Source organism: Puma concolor, chromosome B3 (assembly GCF_028749965.1).
Source record: "Puma concolor isolate L17-30 chromosome B3, mPumCon1.1.hap2, whole genome shotgun sequence".
Classification (NCBI taxonomy): domain Eukaryota; kingdom Metazoa; phylum Chordata; class Mammalia; order Carnivora; family Felidae; genus Puma; species Puma concolor.
The window spans coordinates 79,787,975-79,810,272 of record NC_141672.1 but is presented as its reverse complement, the minus strand read 5'-3'; the positions used below and the strand labels follow the sequence as shown (position 1 = coordinate 79,810,272).

The 22,298-nt window shown below is 43.4% G+C and overlaps 1 protein-coding gene across 1 annotated transcript in view; it reads left to right on the top strand.

The window, feature by feature from the left end:
* The window catches only part of RYR3 (ryanodine receptor 3), a 530,733-nt gene that overhangs the window by 404,566 nt on the left and 103,869 nt on the right, over positions 1-22,298 (top strand). Inside the window, 9 exon segments of the mRNA XM_086710284.1 lie at positions 5,847-6,016; positions 8,404-8,624; positions 11,049-11,139; positions 12,764-12,904; positions 14,130-14,293; positions 16,371-16,449; positions 20,375-20,464; positions 21,472-21,618; positions 21,828-21,890. Of these exon segments, the coding sequence (XP_086566410.1) occupies positions 5,847-6,016; positions 8,404-8,624; positions 11,049-11,139; positions 12,764-12,904; positions 14,130-14,293; positions 16,371-16,449; positions 20,375-20,464; positions 21,472-21,618; positions 21,828-21,890 (1,166 nt within the window).

Below are 22,298 nucleotides of genomic sequence, written 5' to 3'. Positions count from 1 at the left end.
ATTTTTTATTTTTTTTTTATATTTTTTTTTTAAATTTTTTTTTTTCAACATTTTTTATTTATTTTTGGGACAGAGAGAGACAGAGCATGAACGGGGGAGGGGCAGAGAGAGAGGGAGACACAGAATCGGAAACAGGCTCCAGGCTCTGAGCCATCAGCCCAGAGGCTCCAGGCTCTGAGCCATCAGCCCAGAGCCCGACGCGGGGCTCAAACTCACGGAGTGCGAGATCGTGACCTGGCTGAAGTCGGACGCTTAACCGACTGCGCCACCCAGGCGCCCCAAGATTTCCTTCTTTCTTATAGCTGACTAATATTCCTGTGTGTGTGTGCGTTTGCATTTTCTTTATCCATTCATCCATCAACAGACACTTAGACTGTTGACATGTCTTGGCTCTGGTGAATAATGCCACAATGAACATACGGATGCAGATATCTCTTTGAGATGATGATTTTGTTTCCTTGGGGAATATACCCAGAAGGGGGATTGCTGGGTCATATGATAGTTCGATTTTTCATTATTTTGAGGAATCTTCATACTGTTTGCCATGGCACCTGCACCAGTTTACATTCCTACCAACAGTGCACACAAGTTTCCTTTACTCCAAATCCTTGCCAGTATTTGCTATTCCCTGTCTTTTTGAAAATAGCAATTCTAATAGGTATGAGGTGATAGCTCATTGTGGTTTTGATTTGCATTTCCCTGATGATTAGTAATGTTGAGCAACTTCTTGTGTGCCTGTTGGTCATTTTCATGTCTTTAGAAAAATGTCTTTTCAAGCCCTTTGCCCATTTTTTTAAAGTGTGTTTGTTTAGAGAGAGACAGACAGGGCAAGAGGACAGGGGCAGAGAAAGAGGGAGAAAGAAACCCAAGCAGGCTCTGTGCTGCCAGAGCAGAGCCCAACATGGGGCTCAAACTCATGAAACTGAGATCATGACCTGAGCCAAAACCAAGAGTCTGATGCTCAACCAGCTGAACCACCCAGGCACCCCTCAAGTCCTTTGCCCGCTTTTAATTGGGTTTAGGGTCTTTTTCTTGTGAATTCTATGAGTTCCTTATGTCTTTTGGATTTTAACTCCCTGTCGGATGGTTTGCAAGTATTTTCTCCTATTGTGTAGGTTGCTATTTCACTTTGTTGTTGGTTTTTCTTTGTTGTGCAGGAGTTTTTTCTTTTAGGTAGTCCCACCTATTAATTCTTGGTTTTGTTGCCTGTGCTGCTGGTGTCATATCCAAAAAAAAATATTTCCAAGACTGAAGTCAAGGAGTTTACCTTTTATGTTTTCTTCTAGGAGTTTTACAGTTTCAGGTCTTCCATTTCCTTAGTCCATTTTGAGGTAATTTTTGTGAGTGGTGTAACTATGGGTCCAGTTTCATTCTTTTGAGTATGAATATGTAGTTTCCCCCAACACCATTTTTTGAAGAGACTGTCCTTTCCCCATTGAATATTTTTGGCTTCTTTGTCAAATATTAGTTGACCATATATGCATAGGTTTATTTCTGCCTCTCAACTGTATTCCATTGGTCTGTGTGTCTGGAATTTATCCATTTTTTCTGGGTTGTCCAATTTGTTGGTGCATAATTAAGCATAATAGTCTCTTGTGATTTTTTATATTTGTGTGGTATCCATTGTAACATCTCTTTTGTTTATAATTTTCTTTATTTCAGCCCTCTTTTTCTTGGTAATTCTAGCTAAATCTTTATCAACTTTATCTTTTCAAAAGTCAGTATTAGTTTTGTTGATCATTTTAGTGTCTTTTCCATTCCTTATTTATTTCTATTCTTTTTTTTTCCTTCCTTATGTATGGGAGTATTCTGGATCTAACTATATATTTATCCATATTACCAGTGTGTTTTATATTTTCATGTTATTGTTTAGTATCCTTTTATTTAAGCTTGAAGAACTCCTTTCAGGGGTACCTGGGTTGCTCAGTCAGTTAAGTGTCTGACTTTTAATTTTGGTTCAGGTCATGATCTCATGGTTTGTGGGATAAAGTCCCACATCAGGCTATGTGCTGACAGTATGGAGTCTGCTTGGGACTCTCTCTTTCTCCCTCTCTCTCTGCCCCTCCCCTTATTGTACTCCCTCTCCCTTTAAATAAGTAAATAAATAAATGGGGGGAAAAAAGAACTCCTTCCTGCATTTCTTTTTTTTTTTTTTTATTGTTTTTTAACACTTATTTATTTCTGAGAGATCGCAAGCAAGGGTGGGGCAGAAAGAGAAGGAGACAAAGAATCTGAAGCAGTCTCCAGGCTCTGAGCAAGCTGGCGGCACAGAGCCTGATGTGGGGCTCAGAACCATGAACTGTGAAATCATGACCTGAGCCAAAGTTGGATGCTCAACCGACTGAGCCACCCAGGCACCACTCTTTCAGCATTTCTTGTAAGGCAGGTCTAGTGGTGATGAATTTCCCCCAGCTTTTGTTTGTTTGGGAAGGTATTTCTCTCACCTCCACTTCTGAAAGACAACTTCACTAGGTAAAGTATTCTTGGTTGGCGTTTTTTTCATTTAGCGCTTCACATGTATCATCCCATCTCTCCTAGCTTGCTGCAGAGTTTTTCTGCTGAGAAATATACTGATAGCCTAATGGGGGTTCGCTGGTGTTGGTGAAATTTTTTGTTTTGCTGCTTTTACAATTCTTGTTGCCTTTGATTTAGACAATTTTAGTATAACGGGTCTTGGAAAAGATCATTTCAGATTGAAATTAAAGGGTGACTTATTAGCTTCATGAGCTTGGATGTCCACAGATCTCTCTGGGTTTGGGAAGATCTCAATGGTATTTAAATAAGCTTTCTCCTTCTTTGCCCTCTCTTCTCCTGTGGGACTTGAATGATGTGTGGATTGTTCCTCTTAATGGTGTCCCATAAATCCTATAGGCTTTCTTCATTTTCATTCTTTTTTCTTTTTGTTCCCCTTAATGGGAAATGTCAAATGATCCTTCTTTAATTTCATGGATTCTTCTGCTTGGGCCAGGGTGGTGTTGAAGTGCTCTACACAATGAATTCTTTCATTCAGTTACTGTATTCTTGAGCTGCGAAATTTGTGTTTGTTTCTTTATGTTTTTGACCTCTGAGCACCTTGAGAATAATTCTTTTGAATCCTTTGCCAAGTAATTCATGTGTCTCCATTGTCTTTGGGGTCAATTACTAGAAGTTTACTGTGTTCCTTTTGTGGTGTCCTGTTTCCCTTCTTTGTTGTGATACCTATAGCCTTGCATAGATACCTGCACCCTGGGAGAAGCAGTCGCCCCTTCACACTTCATGGACTGACTTTGGTAAGGAAAGACCCTCACCTGCAGGTGGGGGCGTGTTAGAGTGTGCTGTGACCCCAGATCTCGTGGGACAGGGCACCAAGCACAGGTGTGTGCTTTGGCTTTAGATCTGGGGCTTGGGGGGCATGATGTCTTGGCAGCTCAGGCCACTGCGGTCCACCACACTGATAATTATGCGGTCCTTGGCAAGTCCTGCTGGAGAGCCTTAGTAGCTGCAAGGGCTATTGGGATCCTCGGCAGTGAAGTCCATATCTAACAACTAGGAAGAAGGTAGGCAGTGGTGGTAGCTGGAGCCGGTGATGTGTACACTCTGCTGCAGGGACCAACTGCAGGTGCCTGTGTAGTGGCACAGGCCAGTTGCAGACACACGTGGAGTGGCAGGAGCCAGGGTGAGCAGCAAGTATCAGGGTGAACTGTATGGAGGCACTAGCACCTGCGGGGACCCTGGCTGTCAGCATGCATGCCTGCGGCTGCAGGGTCTCACCACAGGTGCACAGCAGTGGTACCCAGTGACAAGACTCAGGCCAGTGAGATGCAAGTTCACAGTTGAAGGTGCCAGCTGAGATGAGCCCAGCAGTGCAGGCCACTGACTGGAGGCAAGGCCAGAGCTGGGCCCACAAGCAGCTGTGGGGCCCTGGTTGTCTGCATGTACTCCCGTGGCTGCAGGATCTTACCACGGGTGTACGCATGGAAACAGAGGCCAGTGATGGAAGTCTTCCCAAGTGTGCCCACGATGGTGGGTATCAGCTGCAAGGGTCTGGGCTGGCGTCTTGAATCAGTACAGCTGCAGAGCCCAGGACTGGCTGCCAATGCAGATCAGGGTTCTGGCATTGAGAGAGATGGGAGTGAGAAGAGACCCAGGTGGCTGGGCATCTGCAAACACAAAACCTGGGAAACCTGCCAGGGTTTCACGGTGGCTAATGCTGGGTGTTGGTTTCTTCACTGGCAAGAGCTGCTGGGGTCCTCTGTAGAGCAGGTCACTGGTGACCACAGTGACTCCCACTGCCTGGTTGATACAAGTGGCCCTTGCCCTTCTTTCTTTTTCTGAGACCTCTCCCTTCACTGGGCCCTAGCTGGGGTGAGACAGAAGGTATCCTTCATGTAGCTCCCCAAAAGGTAAAGGAGATGATTGTTCACCCCATTCTCTTTACCCAGTGAAGGGAACTCTTTCTAGATGAGCAGCTCCTGCTTGGCCCTGAACAGTGCCAGCCTGGGATAATGCCGGCAAAATGTATCCTTACTTTCTTGTGCAGTGATTCTCAGGTTTTTTTGTTCTACTGTGTTACTGAAGTTTCTCACGTTGACTCCTGGCTTCTCCCAGTGCTGTTTTTGTTCATGGATAGCTAATTGTTGATCTTTGTGGGTCTCTTACTTCTCAGTCTTGGTGATATCAATCTCGAAAATGTTGTGCTTATCATGAAGAACAAAGATTATAGAGCCTTTGAAAAAACATATGATAAAAGAAATGTCAAACTCAGAATTACCCAAACTTTTTGAGCACAAAACACTTAGTAGTATCCTATAAAATGAATGTTCCTCAGAACATGAGTCTCAGAGATTAATTCATCCTCGCCATTCAGATCTGGCTCCCCCTGGTGTTCAGCAGAGGCAGGTGGCTTCTTGTTGGGAAGGTCCCCTTCTCTCCTTGCTTGGCCAGAGCCCTGCACTGATCCCTGCGCTGAATGAGGCTCTGGGCTGGATAGGACTAAACCTTTGTGGCTCTCAAGGTAATTTATGAAGTACGGTATGTAAATATGCTCTGATTTAGCTTGATCATTTTGGTGCTCTTTTTCCTATTTTTTGATGTTAACAAACTTTCAAACTCCTGTCTTTATTCTCTAAGTCAAGCAGTTTTTGTTTTCTTCATGGTATTCCTCACTTCACCTTTGAACTTTTGTATTAAAATAAGATTAGAATTATTGGAAGATCTGTCCTCAATTTCACCTAAATCAGATAATAGTTTCCAGATACTAAGAGAATATTTCCTCAGTTATGTGCTATTTATGATGTAATGGCTACAGACAAGACACACTCTTAAACTTAATCTCCCTTACATTTTCTCCCTTCATTTCTTCTGTCTTCAGTCAACAAAGCAAAAAAACCAAGCCCCGATTCCTGGCATTTGCCCATTTTGTGTGGTGTAAGTACTCTCACCATGGTCCATTTCAAGCTCTCAATGTGTGTCACTGAGCCACGGAGTTGGAAAGAGAATGCACATAGCACACCACTGTATTGTATTTCCAACATGCAAATAAAACAGATATAAATAACCTCAAAAATATAGTTGATAGCAAAGTCATTAGGAGATGATGCGTTTTGAGTATTTGTCACCTTTCTAAATATAATTTACTTAATTGTAAATTTTAGTTGTTGATAATGAGTATGTCTAACAACTGGCTCAAGAAAATTCCTGAAATGTAAGCAACCTGCTGTTCCAAGCGAGTATCCGCTGGCTGCAGCACAATACTGCATTCCTGTTGCTTGTTAGGAGAACAAGGCGTGTAGACAGACACACTCTGTGTGGCCTTTGAGTCTGTGGAGATAGAAAAGGGGCCATGACGTTCTCTGTGTGTCTTTCAGATGGGTCGGTCAGCGAGCCAGATATGGCAGCCAACTTCTGCCCTGACCACAAGGCACCCATGGTGCTGTTCTTGGATCGTGTTTATGGCATTAAGGATCAAACTTTTCTGCTCCACTTGCTAGAGGTTGGATTTTTACCTGACTTAAGAGCCTCTGCCTCTCTAGATACAGTAAGTGGCTAAAATAAGGAAAACTATCTTTTTCCCATCATTGTATGTTAGTAACATTGGATTTCAAAGTGATTATTTTCTATCTCCTCACTGATTACATGTTAGCAGTCAGCTTTAAAGGTAAGAAAATAGAAGTACCAAGAAATGGAAGGTCTTAATTTGTTGGGCCAGAGAATTAAATGTAGGTAAACTCGACCTCACATATTTAATCCAGATTCCTCTGTTGCAAGTTTCTCAACCTTGGCACTATCTGGTGTGGGGGTACATCCTGTGTATTATAGGATATTTAGCACCATCCCTTGACCTCTACCCACTAGATACCAGTAGCACACCCATAAAACCAATTCTGGATAGCATCAAATGTCCCCTAGGGGACAGAATCTCCCTTGGTTGAGAACCAGGGCTTGTTGCTTATGAAAAGGTCTGGCTGGCAGCATTATAGGCTGGAAATACTCTTCCCACTCTCCTTAAGTTTCATGCACTGACCATCAGGAAAGATAATCTCCAAGCCAAGCAGTTTTGGAGCTTTGGGCATGGCAAGGTCAAGACCAGAGGCCAAGTCAAACCCAAGTTTGAAAGTCAAGGGTGAAGTATAGTAATCCAACATCAACAGACATCAAGACAGAGGCCCCAGGAGTTATAAAGCATAGAAGCATGATTGTCCAAGTCAGAAACAGTACACCAGAAGTCCTGGGTCCAAGGAGAAAAGAACAATTCGATCAGCATAAGTCTAAAAACATCTTGCCAATGTAGGGTTACTTTTTTGGAGAGCCAGAAGATGCAGGTCTTCTTAATCAATCATAAAGTCTCTCAAAGGCTCCACCTAGTGTCCAATAGAGATAGAAGTCTGAGCTCTGTGATGGGTGGTCAGCTAGCCAGTACCTTAACTGGGATGGATTTCATTTGAATGGGTTACTCGCAAATGTATAGGATCACCCAGAAATGGGAAGCAATACAAGTCCCAATCTGAATGGAAGACCCATTCTTATTTTTGGCATGGTGTTAAGAAATGACATATTCCTGAAGGTGTTTGGGACATATGATCGTTTTGGATAATTAAAACATTGCTTCCACAGCTACTTTCGTTTTGAGTTTTTTCTATAAATTACTTGATTAAAAAAAATGGTAATTGTTTTCACTTTTGGGACATTCCCAAGATTCCTGATGAAAGCATTTGGGTTTTTTATAGGTCAAATAAACAGCAAATTCTGTTCTTCCATTTGGTATTCAAATCACATGCTTGTCTAGGCACAATCTGCAGCAAAATAAGCTAAACGTTCAGTTCCTTAACACATGCATTTTTATGCATTCTCTTTTGAAAACTTTTAAGCCACTGGAATCAAAGCTCTGTCCTTCCCCATTGTGACAACTCTATTTACCAAAATGATAAATGTGAAAGATTTGCTATTTCTTTCAGTAGGATTACTAAGTCTTATCAAAGACAAACTTTTGATAATTAATAGGAATACCCAGAAATGTGTACAGTTCAAGACAGTTTATCATGTCATAACTTACAGAAAATGTGTTACAGATACAATGGCTATGATAATCACAGGAAATAACGATAAGATTTTATCTTTGTGGATCTCAAGGTTTCTTTTGAAGTTGCCTAGTTTTCAAAGATGGTAGCTAAGAATGCTTTGACTAAATGTCAGTAACTGGGCCTGCCTTGTGTCTAGCCTAAGTGAATGAGAAAGAACACTGAGTGAGAATTAAAGGAGACTTTTTGAGTGAGTCCTAAGTTTATGTTCCTTGTACCCTTTTCCCATCAAAGGTAGGTTCTCTTTAGTGAATTCTACCCTCGTGCCATTTATCAGATAGTGAATTGCTCACAATGCTCATAAATTAAGTGATAAGGTCACAGCTCCACTTTCTCTCTGTAAACCTGTCACAAAACCAGTAGTTTGACGGCTCGCTTGGCCAGTAGCCACTTACTAATCTCAAAATCACCTCAGGACAAATTGTGAGGCTGCACAAGGTGAGAAAAAAGAGCTAAGACAGAATAATAACATAGTAGCTTGGCAGTTGGACTTTGCAAACATGAAGAATGTTGGGTTAGACTGGTCATTGGCTGATTTTAATAGGTTTTAGGATCCCTCTTTGAAGGGAACAGATGTTTGTGGATCATTTGGAATGAGTTAGGACCAGCCAGCCTTTGCTTTCCTTCTGTTTATTTTTTTCTTTTAACCTGGTTTTTTTTTTTTTTCCATTTAAAATGCAAAAGAGAAGTAGGTCTGCTGACAAGGTAGGGAGTTGTTCACTCTGTCACTGTGAAACACTGTTATGCGTAAGCTTTCCAACCTGCCAGACAGGATCTCCATATGCAGGGTAAGCTGTGCTCTGTCTTTCCCAAGGAGATTAACCAGTGTCCCAACTCCCTTTCCTAGGTTTCCCTAAGCACCACAGAGGCCGCGCTTGCACTAAATAGATATCTATGTTCTGCTGTGCTTCCACTCCTCACAAGATGCGCCCCTCTCTTTGCCGGAGCAGAACACTACACCTCTTTGATTGATTCTACACTACAGACAATATATAGGCTTTCCAAGGGACGTTCCCTCACCAAAGCTCAGAGGGACACCATAGAAGAATGTTTGCTTGCCATTTGCAAGTAAGTACCCTGGCCTGTGGTTTTCACCTCCATGTGTGCATCCGTGTCAACTGCATTTAATTGTATAATTGATAAGCTGGTGACTTCCAGCTTAGCCATACACCAGCGTCTCCCCAGACATCTCCTCTTAGGTTATGCGGGGACCCCCACTTACCTCAAGTTTGCTGATCACCTCTGCATGGAGTCTCATCTCTCACTATGGAGAAATGGGGGGCACAGCTCAGGCTCTTGCCCTGAGGGTTGGTGGAACAGAAGATGAAACTGTCTTTCAGGCCTTAAGTATTCAGATTAAGAACTAATGTTTTGGTTCCTAAAAGCCAGAAACCAAGTTTTTCCTTCTCTAAGTGAGTGGACCTTTACACAGAGACCAGATGTAAGAGTATGAATCAAAGCAGCCTACCTGTAAGCCTCAAAGAACCTGGAGCAAAGATAAGAAGGAATCTCCAGTCCCAGTGGGGAATGAAGGGCAGTAGTTTTCACTGGAGCAAAGATAAGAAGCTCCAGATAGTGAATTGCTCACAGAACCTGGAGCAAAGATAAGAAGGAATCTCCAGTCCCAGTGGGGAATGAAGGGCAGTAGTTTTCACCACTGCAGATAGGTATCAGAGCAACCAAGGAAAATGGTAAAGTCAACCCAAGAGACTTGGATCCTCAGAAAACTGTCAAGTCTGATAGGGTCAAAGGAAGAAGTCCCCTTCCAATAGCAGGTGTCAGCAATATGGTCCAGATGCTGATTTGCTGTGTTAAGCCAGTGTTTTCTGCCTTGGAATCATATAGGGAGCTACAAAATAAATATCCAGTGTCCATGCCATACCTCAACCCCCAAAATCAAACCTTTAGTAATGGGACCCAGGCTTATAATTTTTGAAGCTCCCCAGGTGCCTCCATAATACAGCCAAGATTAAGAACCACTGCTCTGGGATGTCCAGGAGATAGGCCCAGCAGGTGTCCCTGTAGTGGCCCGTTGGATATGGTCCTTATTCTTGTTGAATGAATGGTTTCCTAATCACACAAGAGATGACTATGTACTGGGGGGGGGGGGGGGGGGAATTAGGGCTACCTAGAAAAAAAAGCAATAATTAGTAATGAATTTTATATTATAATTCCAAGATTTAGAGACAAGGCCATTTACTTGCTGTATATTTCACTTTTTACTCCAGGACTTTTTATCACAAGGCCGGCTCTTGGAAAAGTTGTCAGCCAGATGAGTTCTCTTGTCCATCTCCATTTGCATCCATTCTCCTTGTAGGATTTCTCTCCTGACATTCCAACATTTAACATCAGTCATTAACTTGGCCTCCATGGCTCCTTGTGCATCTGTGGTTGGAAGTCAGTAGGTCTTGAACTGAACATACATGCTAAATTATGTATATGGGCACTTCTCTATGCAGAGAATTTGGACATTCCATTCAGTTTTTAAAAGCCTTGGTAATCTAAAAATAAAAGTGAATCAATGTTGTTTATCTCTCCTTTCTCTATTTCAGAATTGTACCAACTACCAACGCCATGAACTCTTCGATAATTTGATAAATTGTTTGCTAATTGATTATAGTATTTGCCTGTTTAAGGAGGGTTGTTTTGTTTTGTTTTGTTTTGTTGAGGACAGAGCCTTAACCTAAAGAAATGATTCCAATAATGAGGATTTCAGAGATTGGATAGTAACTCAGAAGGTCTTAAACTCCCTTGCAGTCACACCAGTAGGTGGCCTCAGATTCCACCTATGCACTGGTCAACTCCATCATCCTTTGCAGAATTCAAGGAGACAGTTGGCCCTTAGAGATGGCTGTAAAATCAACTGCACCTTCTTTCTATTATACTCTTTGTACATAATCCGTAACTATATTTTGATGATGCATAGAGTCTAGGACATCTTATCACCTGGTGATTAGACTTTACCTTAGGTATCTCACTTCGTTAGCCATACATTCCCCTTTTATATTTTAAATATACAGTTGACCTTTGAATGACACGGGTTTGAATTGTACAGGTCCACTTGTATGTGGATTTTTTCAATTAATACAATAGTATAAATATATTTCTCTTATAATTTTGTTAACATTTTCTCTAGCTGCCTTTATTGTAAGAGTACAGTATATAATACATATAACACAAAATACGTGTTAATCAATTGTTTGTGTTACTGGTAAGGCTTCCAGTCAATAGTAGGTTATTAGTAAGGTTTTGGAGGGGGTCAAAAGTTATATGCTGGAGGGGTCAGCACCCCTAGCTGCCATGTTGTGAAAGGATCACCTGTACTTACTTTTAAAGTGTGTTATCATTGACCGTGATTTACCCAAGATCTTGTTTTAGGAGCTAATTATTCTGAGGCTTAGCTCTGGTATATGGTTATCAATGAGTGTTTCTTCTTTCTTCCTTCTTTTATCATTTTCTTACCTTTCTATTCTTTCTTATTTCTTACTGCAGTCACTTGAGGCCTTCAATGTTACAGCAACTCTTGCGACGTCTTGTCTTTGATGTGCCGCAGCTCAACGAATACTGCAAAATGCCTCTTAAGGTAAACCTCTTTATTGCTGCAGAAATACAGTCCACGGCACAGAAACTTGCCTTGCAAAACATGAGGGCTTCACAATTGGGGGAGCAAAATATACATTCAATGAGTTTTACTTTTTTGAGGGCTAAAAAGATACAACCCACCCTATCACACCCCTTTCTGAATGTCCAGGTTGCAGAGAGTAGATCATTAACTGCTCCAATTTTCTTTAATTGCTTTCCACTGGCTACGTGTTATGTAGCAGAAGTTAATGAGGGGGACTTGGATTGTGCAGTTTCCTGCCTTAATTACGTTTTCAGAATGTATCCAATCTCAAAAAGCTTTGAAGGCCTTGTGATTATTCATTCAAGTACAGAAACTAAATTGTCCTTTTTCTATTCCATACTGTTTTGTGCCTTTTTTTTCCTGTTGAACAGACCCTCTTTTGTGTTTGTTTTTAACTCTTACCTGCTTTCCTTTATGAATGTAAAGTAGAAAGAACCATAGAGCTATTTGTTGTCTCATTCATGATTTTCTCATAAATTACAATAATTTTATCACTAGCACAGGGAACATCTGGGCCTGGGTGGGAGGGCACCACAATCAACTGCCCACCCAAGAGAAAAATGTTTTTTTTAACTTTCACCTATGAGGTACCTGCCGTATTTGCATATTCATTGTGTCGGCAGTGGCTAGCCACACCTGAAAATTCTGCCTGGTGACTTTAACAGAACTTTTCCTTTTTCTAAGAATTAGGCAAAGCCAAGGATTTCCAGAAGCATTTTACTGGGATAAACAGAATTCCCAGAAGCCTTCAGTTCAATCCTCTGTCTCCATGCCAGGCAGAAAGCAGCTTGTATATTGTCAGAGATTCCACTGCCCTCCAAGGGCTATTCTTCTAATCTTAATCCCAGTAAGCATTTTAGCTGAAAACTATGGTTTTCATAGTCCAACCTGGCATTGCTTCCTCAGCAGGCCTGTACTGCCAGCTGGATTCTGGTCCTTGAGGAAGCAGCATCAATAGCACTCAGTAAACTCGCTTTTACTTCTGAGACCAGCGGGATTTTTTCTTAGAGGGTGTGGATTCCACCTGTTGGGATAGGAACTTTGGCGCTGTGCTTCTGCCCTCTCCTGGCCACATGTGGAACTGTTGTAACACGGCTGGGCCATCAGAAGGCTCAAGAGAAAAGCAAGGAAGCCACAGGCAGTAATCAGTATAGAGAAAATCTTCAGAACCCACGGGGTGCTCCTCACCATCTCCATATCAGCATCACTCAGAGTCTTCTAGATTTATAAGCAAATGTCTGAGAAGAAATTATTCCCACCTTTGAGTGCCTGCAGTGTTAGATAGCAACTACTTCATTTGAAGTAGAAAGAGTTCCTCTCCATTTTCCAGCAACTGCTGGGGGCACATTAGGAGGCACAAGAGTTAATCAGGTGGATTCAGCTCCGGCTAGAGCTCATTAGGCAGGAAAGCAGACCATTCCCAGTGGTGTCTGAGGGCCTCTCTGTAGATAACCCAACTGTTTCAACTGTTGGTTTCACTCTCATGTCTGCCCCCTGCTGTTGTGTTCTCCCCTGCATGTTGCGGATGCCTGTGGATCTTCCGTACCCCACCCACTGGTGCAATCCTGTTCAAACCTCCCAGCTTCTGACAAATCACTATGAACAGTGCTGGAAGTATTACTGTCTGCCTTCAGGATGGGGGAGCTACGGGCTAGCTGTGGAGGAGGAATTGCACCTGACGGAGAAGCTCTTCTGGGGGATTTTCGACTCCCTCTCCCATAAGGTAATGGCAGTACTTCTGAACAAAGAGGGAGCACCTTGATAACCAATGAGTAATAAATGCCTGTGAATAGTAATAGCTAATGTTTTTAGCCTTTGCCACGTGCTAGGAACAGAGCCGGTTACTTCCCAAGTGTATATCACACCATCCTTACCCAAATCTGTGAAACAGGAGCTATGCTAATCATCATTTCACAGACGAGGAAAAGTCTCAGAGCAGTTGAATAACCTGTCAGACTCACAAAGCTAAAACACAGGAGAAGGACTTCCAGAGCAAATTACAAAAATATTTCCTAGTTTCAGTCTTGATGACTTACCCTCACTGTCATTCCTTTCCTCCTGACATTGTGTGGCCCCTGTTAGCCAGTCTTTACCAAGCTCAGTTGTAGAGGAGAATCCCCAACAGCTGCTCTGATGTTGAGATGTGGGATTTTCAAAAGACCACATACCATTCTGAGGAAGGTTCTTCACAGCCACTTGCTTGAAGAAAAGTGAGTAAGAGGCCTCTGTACAGTCTGACTGAAATACAGTTCAAAGTGTCAGACTTGCCTCCCCTCCCCTTAGCCCAGTTTATTTCGATTTTTGAGGTCGCCATCTTTAAAGGTGGAAAATGAGTAAGTCTGGCTTTCTTACCACAGTCTGAAGCTTGTGGATAGCTCCAGTTGGTGTTCACCTGCACTTAAATTTTATTTATTCCAGTGTTCCTTTGGTCTAGTAGGAGTAGATCAAAAACTGTTCCTAACCCCATATTATTTGACTGAAATTTCTTCCGGGCCCCATTCAAGAGAGAACAGATGTGATATTGAGCCATCTGCTGAGGATACCAACATAAGACCCATATCAGCTGCAGAGGGGACTGTCAGAGCTTCTCCTGTCCTCTCCAGTCACAGGTTGGGTCTATAACCATCTGTGGTAGGCAAGTTTATAGACCACTGTAATCCTTAGATATTCTTGCAATTAACTCTTTGGGAGATACTGATTTAAACTTTGATTAAAGGATTTTCACCTTAAAGCAAATGGTGACTTGAGGGCTTTACGGGTTGTCGTTTGATCTTCCAAGGATCCTTAAGTTTCTACCAGAAAGCATCAAAGGATATAGATGTTCCCCATTTTGGTGAATCTGGACAAATGCAAGCGTTTTATTTTTTTCAGCTAATTGATGAGTTGTTCCCTGTGGGCGGCACTAGTTCTCATCTCTGTGCTATCATGGTCTTTGTCTTCCCTCACAGAAGTATGACCCAGACCTTTTCCGAATGGCCCTTCCTTGTCTCAGTGCTATAGCTGGGGCGCTACCACCAGATTACTTAGATACCAGAATCTCAGCCACGTTGGAGAAACAGATCTCAGTGGATGCAGATGGCAACTTTGACCCCAAACCCATCAACACCATGAAGTGAGTCCAGAATCATCTCTAAGCCAGTCGACATTTTGGCCAGTGGCTGGTGTTTCTCTTTCAGAAGGTAGCGAGGATTATGAACTTTTCTTCCTTCTGTCCTGCTAACCCTGCGGATCATTTTCTTTGACACGCTATAAGTCACGTTAGGCACTGGGTTTTGTCAGCTTCTGAAGGTCTAATCCGTCCATATCTGATTATGTGCTGTATTATTATATTCTGGGCTTTCCTTTCGGGGGTTGGTTTATTTATTATAAGAGACTAATGCTTTCCACAAATAAATGTCACCCGAGGCATTGTTAAGAACCACGCTGACAAATGATGCAATTAATTTATTAATGAATTTTTTGACAAAAATCTTCATTCTTTGTGAATTAGGCCTCTATAGTTCTAATAGCATTGTACATCAAAACAACTCTATAAATAACACTCAGCTGAACTCCAGTAAGGCCTCAGGGTGTGAGTGACAGAACAGCATGGGGTCCTTATTTGAAAGACTGGACCCACTCTTTGCCATGCCAAGGGATGCTGGAATTTTAGAATCACCCTACAATAGTGTCTTTTACTTCCTCCCTCTGGTTCCCCAGCATTCCTCTCTAGTGATGATCAGGCCACGGATAAAATATTGGGCAACATATGCCCAATTTTGTCTTCTGGCAGTTCTTTCCTAGTTATGATTATGCGTTGTGGGTCATATAGTCTTCATGTCCGGGTGCATTTTAAATGAAGGGCTCTAAAAATGCTTTAGATTGAACAGGGAAATCAAGACATCCTGTAAGAGCCCCTTAGACTTGTGGTTTGCGGCAGTAGCTCCCATAGGAAAGGCATAGCTTGAGCCATTCCTAGGGGCCGTCAGCTTTGATAATGTATAAAATTCACCTTCGGGAAAATTATGTACACATCCTATCACATGGAGCCTTGAGCGAGTGGATGGCAGGAAATAGAATTGAACCTGCTGTAAAAAAGAGGTAAGGGGTGTGATAAAGTACCAAGCTAGAGCCCAAGAGACGCAGGTGTTGACTTCGGAGAACTTCACCTTGTGAAAACGTAAACATACTGAAGGGATGACAGATGGTGTAATCACTTGGATGCCTTTATAAACATTTTGAGATATACACTAGCAATTGTTTGCTAGCGATGAGTGTGGTTCCATGTTATCTTGAGAGTTCTGATTTCTTCACACATACCTCTGGCATCAGTATGGTTCTCCAAAAAATATAAGTAACAGGAGCTAGAAGTTAAGCAGAAAAGCACATGATTGCAAGGATACAGGGTTATAATTAAAACCTAGTGCAAAGCTGACCAACCAGGCCTCAGGAAGCACAGGAACCAAGGCAGGGTGACGACACGAACAACCTTCAAGTAGTATCCCCATTAGATGAATCAGCGCAAAGACTTTGCTGCCCTGGCCTCAAACAACTCAAGACTCAAATTCCAGGGAGAGTGAGTCTGATTGGCCTCCTCAGATGTCCATTCTTGGTGACCGTTCGCATAAGACTCCATGCAATTCAAGACGTGTTCCTCAAAGGAAAATGGGGGTGCTTTTTGTTTGTTTTGTTTTGTTTTTTGTTTTTGTTTTTTACCACTAGATGGGACAGAAGCTGCCAGGCCAACAGAAACAAGTGTCTGCTCTCCTAACCAAATTCTAATATTTAAACATGAGTCTCTGAATCCAAAAAAGTAGACAGTCTTTTGTAACATTTGGTTCTCTGTCTACCCATTTCTGGCATTCCCAGTTTGGAGTTGGTGAGGTTACAGGCAGTGTCTTTGGATAAGGGGATTTTCACTGTCTAACCCAGGTCAGATCTGGCACAGGAGCCAATGGAATCTTGAGCAGCTGGAAGGTCACCTGTGCAGCAGAGGCTCCTACAGTCATGTCCTCCAATAAGACCTGGTGTGTGTCTGTGACCCAGCATGGACAGGCCATGAAGTTCACAGCTGGGAATCCAGCTTCAGCCTTGGGTTAGCTGGTCCCTCCCGTCCAACTTCTGCCAGCTGATCATTGGTTCTGGCCATCTTTTCAGTACATCCAGCTGAAGTGCTTGGGGAGGTTGTAATTTTTTTTTTCTCATTTCAGTTTTTCCTTGCCTGAAAAATGGGAGTACATCGTCACCAAGTACGCGGAGCATTCACATGATAAATGGGCCTGTGACAAGGTAGGGATTATCATCCAACTGACAATTGTCAGGGGGAAGAAAAAACAGCCCAAGAACATTAAAGGGTCCAATCCTGGAAATCTGCCTGATTTGTCTAAGTGACAGACTGGCTATGCCAAGAGAATTCATTATTTCTGAGCAGCAATTTCCCAGGGATGGTGGAGGTCGGAGAAATAGGCAGCAGCAGTGGCTGGTGCTGCTTTTTGTATTTCTCAGGAAAATGATTGATTCTGGGCGTGTTAACTCTTTTCTAAACATTGCATTTTCTGGAGTTTGCACCGAGCACGTGATTTTGACATAAATGCATAGTATGGGGCAGGAGGCGTTCGTTAAATTCTTTCTTTGAATGTAGCATTGGAAAAAGGGAAGTGCAGTTGAAAGCCTTACCCTTGTATTTTGTCGGCAAGCTGCATTTCATTCTGTGGAGGACCCGCATCTTCCCATGGTGGGCAGCCGTAGAACTTGCAGACACTCCCTTATTAATACGCCTGTCCATCTGGTGTTTAAAATTCCTCACCACATGAGGTCAGGCTGCTTAATGAGTTTAATTGCTCTGTCAGCCCTTTAATGCTGGCAGGCAAAGTGGGAGGAATGTGCCAAAGACATCCAGGATTCCTGTGGGCCGCCAGTTGAGGACCGGGGCCATTGCTCAGCTGCGGCTTCGAGCATGTAGCAGTGAACCCGTCTCCCCTGCAGAGCCACAGAAAACCACCTCCGAGCAGTGTGCCCTAGAGAGGGGACACCTTTAGCCGCTCTCTCAGCCTCTGCATTGATCTGGGGTCAGTTTTTTTTCCTTTGATCAGTTTCTGTTTGGGGCTGGTGATAACAACAACCCTCGTAACCATAGAGTGGGCTAATACGTCATGATTTTAGAGCAAAGGTTGGCAAACCTTTTCTGTAAGGGGCCAGATAGAGGGACATCTGGGTGGCTCAGTCAGTTAAGCATCCAACTCTGGCTTAGGTCATGATCTCATGGTTCTGTGAGTTCAAGCCTCACATTAGGCTCTCTGCTGTCAGAATGAAGCCTGCTTTGGATCCTGTCTCCCTCTCTCTGCACTTTCCCTGCTGGCACCTGTGCGTTCTCTCTCTCTCTCTCTCTCTCTCTCTCTCTCAAAACTAAATAAACATTAAAAAACTTTTTAAAATAATAAAATAAAGGGCCAGATAGTCAACATTTTAGGTTTTACGGGCCAAGCAGTCTCTGTTACAACTGCTCATCACTTTTGTGGCAACACAAAAGTAGCCAGAGATAACACATAAATGAAAGAATGTGTTCCGATAAAACTGTATTTAGCAAGTGGGGTTGGGTGGATTGGCTAAAGGGCTCCAGTTTGCTGACCCTTGCTCTAGAAGGTCTTCACATATGCCCATTTGGCCAGCCTATGAATTAGGGGAAAGGGACACCTCCATGAATCCAAAGTAGTATCCAATCCATTACTAATCCATGTGGATTTTACCTCCTTAGTCTCTCTTGAATTTGTGTATGTCTGTCTATGCCATGGCTTTAGTCCAAGCTACAGTCATCTTTTGCCCAGATGATGGTGGTAACATCCTAACTAGTCTGCCCACGTGCATCTTCTCCACTCTGTCCTTTACGCTGCTGGCAAGTGCTAGTTTCAGTATGTAAATTTAGTCATATTCTACCGCTGTTTTCCAGTCCAGCCCTCCTCCTTGTTAAAATCCCTTAATAGCCTAACCATTTTTAATACAAAGGCCAAAATCCCAGATATCACCCAACAGCGGACACTATCTAATCTGGCTTCTGCTGCCATCTCCAGCCTCCTCTCTCCCTTTGCCCTCTGCTCTCCAACCTCATCCCCTCCTTTTAGTGTGTCTGTCTTCTCTCTCTCTCTCTCTCTCTCTCTCACACACACACACACACACACACACACACACACACACACACACACACTCTACATAAGCCTGAAACCCTTTTCATTCTGAGCCAGGTCCCCATCTGCACCCACACAAACAAACACCAGTCACCAATTCATCCTTCAAATATCCATCCGCATGTGAGTTCTTCTTAGGACACTTCTTTCCCAGATTTCTCAGATAAAGGCCCTCTTAGCATCTTGTTCTTTTCCTTCATGGTATTCTCATAGCAGCTTATATATTTATATTAATATTTATATTTATAACAATTAAACAGTTTCACCAGTTATTGACTACATGTTTACTGGTGTGGAATTTGATGAATCTCTCTCTCGGTCTCCCACTGGACTATAAGCACGTTTATAAGGAAACATGTTTGCTCACCATTGCCAAGTGGGCATTGATCATCTAACAAAGAAAAGAGCATTTTTCCCCTGCTTTCAAGAACTTCACACTCTTGTGGGATAAAGAAAATAGGCCAGCCATTATACAGGTTGTGGGAATGAGCATAGGGTTAGAGCACATAACCCATAAGGGGAGTCCCTAAGTCAACAGTGGGGGTCCAGGAATGCTTCCTTGAGCTGGTGACATCTCTGCTATATGATGAGGGACAGGTAGTTGTTCAGGCACAGGGTAACAAGTGCAATGCAGTCCATGGGAGCAGCAGATGAGAGCAGAGAAGCAAGAGAGAATCTGGTGGCTTTAAGGAACCATAGTTCAATATGGTGGGATCACAGAGTAGAGCAGATGAAGAAGGGTGAGACATGAGTCTAGAAGGGTCAACAGGATCTCGCTGTAGCTTTAGAGTCCACAAAGAGTTTGGGTTTTACCATGATGACAGATGGGAGTCAGAAAATCTTAAAGCAGTAGAGTGCCCTGATCTCGGTGATTTTATAAATATTGCCTGACAGTGGTGTAGCAAATGGAGTCCACAGAGAGGTGGCAAGACTGGAGGCAGGGAGACCACATGGAAGCTATTGCAATATTCCAGGTGAGAGCCAATGGTGGCCTGAACTAAAATACTGGCAGGGAAGCTAGGGAGAGGCAGACAAATGAATATGTCTGGGAAATTGAACATAATATGAGCTGGTACAGAGAAGAAGGGGGCATCGAGGAAGATTCTCACACTTCTGGATTGGAAAGTTAGTGTAGCTGGTGCCATTCACTGAGATCCAGGGAACCCAAGAGGAGAGGCCCCCTAGAGGAGTAAAATGCTGAATTCTGTTTCAGGCATGTGAGGAGGTACCTGTGGACATCCAAATAGAACTTAAATATGTTTGAAAATTAGGGGGGAAGAGATCTGGGCTGCAATCCCGATTTGAGATTAGGCCACCTATGGACCGTGGGCCTGGATTACATCTACCAGGGAGGGTGTACCTTTGAGAAGGGACAGAAACTTGAGAAACATACACATTAATGCATGGGCTGAGGCAGAGCCTGAGAAAGAACATCCAGGAGTCTTTGAACTGTGAGGTTATGACAATTCAGGGGCTCTTACTTTCCTCTGTATCCCCAGTGCCAGGGACAGAGTCTGGCACCTAATGTAGTAGGCATTCAGCTGATGTTTGTTGAATGGATTTTGAAATTCCTAAACTTCTATAATGCTAGAAGACCTGCCTTGCTACAGTTGTTCCCTAGGGTTGGCAGACAAGCAGTGCAAGTCAGGTCAGCCTCCTCCAAGCAGTGGGCAGTGGGACCAGTCCTCAGATGCCTTTAACCTTGACTTCTTTCCTTGCCTGTGAACATGACACACTGACCTGAGAAGCGTTGTTCTCAGGTCTTTTGAAATATCCTTCTGTCTGAAACACAAGCAAGTAAGCAGCGAGGACAGCTGCTGAAACAAGAAGAAATAAAGGGGCAGAGTTCAAAATCCACGGGGGCAGAGAGCTTAATGGCCTTAAAGGATCAATTAGACATTTTGGAGGGGAATTTTCAAGCTCTGTCACATCCCATTATTCCATTTGTTCAGTGAAAATAGAAGCTGGGATTTGGGTCATATAGGAGGGCTCTTTGGATGCCAAGGATATTTGAACTGAGAACATTTCTACAGAGTCAGAATGGATGGAAATATGGAATTTCCCTGGATGAAAATGTGAAGACCCATCCCCTGATAAGGCCTTTCAAGACATTAACAGAAAAGGTAGGAAACTCGCCTCTGGTAGCACTGAGTGGCCATGCTGATTGTCCTTACTTGAGAATTGTATCAGGTGGTCAGAGGAATTCAGGGCACATTCATTCTCAAGTTTACATAAACTCCTCAGAAACTCACCAGTGGGCAAGACCCTCAAGGACCGATTTCCAGGAGCCCATCCTCACATTCTGTTCTTTGGCCCTGAGCACCCACCGGATGGAGAAGCACTGTTCAGCCCTTGGAGGCTGAGCCAAAAGGCATTCGTAATTCACTTGCAACAGGACTAGGAAGGGCTTTTGTCAGACTGTTGACGTGGGGGATTTGGGGTTGGGGAAGCCTTGAATTGCTGGAGAAAACTAAGCTAGAAATAACTTCCAATTGTGACAGATGAAGGGAGTAGAGAGAAGGACCCCTAGGGAAGTATGGACAGGTATCTTTGAGATGATATTACTATTATTATTATTATTATTATTATTATTATTAAATCTGATTCAACTCAATTCCGAATTCCTATCTTGGTATCAATAAGAGTTCTTCGTAAGCTTTCAGCTTTATGTCACACATAAAGGATGGCATATGTATCTCTGTAGGTGTAGTGGCCATTTGTAAAATGGTGCAGAGCTCAAGAGAATTCTAAATCTAAGAAACTCTACTTCCCAAGCACAAAGGAGAGTTTTGTGCAGATGGATTCCCTCATGTCCCAACTGAAACAGTGACTAGAGCATGAGGAGTCACCCTCCTATTCTTGCTCCTCTTTATCCATAAACTGTGGATAATGTCTGGTACGTTTCCTCCAGAGGCAGGAGACTATAGGGTCTTGCACTTGGAAACGTTAGAAAGACTGACAATGACATGTTTCAGGTGAGATGCCACAGAGGGTGTTTGGACCTAGTGAGAGAGGAGGCTGGAGCCAGCTGCAACCACATCCACCGTGGGGGCCAACTTCCCAGGGAGTCAGGCCTGTCATAGTGCAGGGGCGTGCTCTGCAAAGCTCTTCTGCCCGGATTTTCTTCCAGGAGAAGGAAATTTACCGCTGGCCTGCTAGAGAGTCCCTGAAAACCATGCTGGCTGTGGGCTGGTCTGTGGAGAGGACCAAAGAGGGAGAGGCCCTGGTGCAACAGCGGGAAAATGAGAAGCTTCGGAGCGTGTCCCAGGCCAGCCAGGTATGACAGCATGCCCGGGGCCAATACTGGGCCAGTGAGGAACCCCCAGAGAATCTGGGAAATCTGTCCCTGGTGTGTCAGGGGCGAGGACTACCAACAATGAAATCTGGGGATCTCTCGGGGATACGTCTTTGGTAGCTGAAGTCAGGATACTGGTAAGAGTAAGGAAAATAATGGCAAACCCAGTGATTCTGCCTTTGCTTTCCCAGGGCAACAGCTACAGTCCTGCTCCCCTGGACCTCTCCAACGTTGTGCTCTCCAGAGAGCTCCAGGTCAGTGTTGGTGCTTCCAGAACAGTTTGCTTTCTAAAGCCCCCAAGTGCAGGACATATTACCCTCCAAAGAGTTTTGTTCAAAAGGAGTGAGGAGGCACCTGGGTGGCTCAGTCGGTTGAGCATCCAACTCTTGATTTCGGCTCAGGTCATGATCTCATGGTTTGTGAGACCGAGCCCCACATCAGGCTCTCTGCTGACGGCATGGAGCCTCCTTTGGATTCTCTCTCTCCTTCTGTCTCTGCTTCTCCCTTGCTTGTGCTCTCTGTCTCAAAATAAATAAATAAACTTAAAAAGAATCTTTAAAAAAAAATAATGACCCTAGGGAGAGAAGGGCTCTTTACAAAATTAAAATAAATGAAAAAGGAGTGAGGAGAGGGGAGAAAGCCAAGAACATGTCACCGCTGAA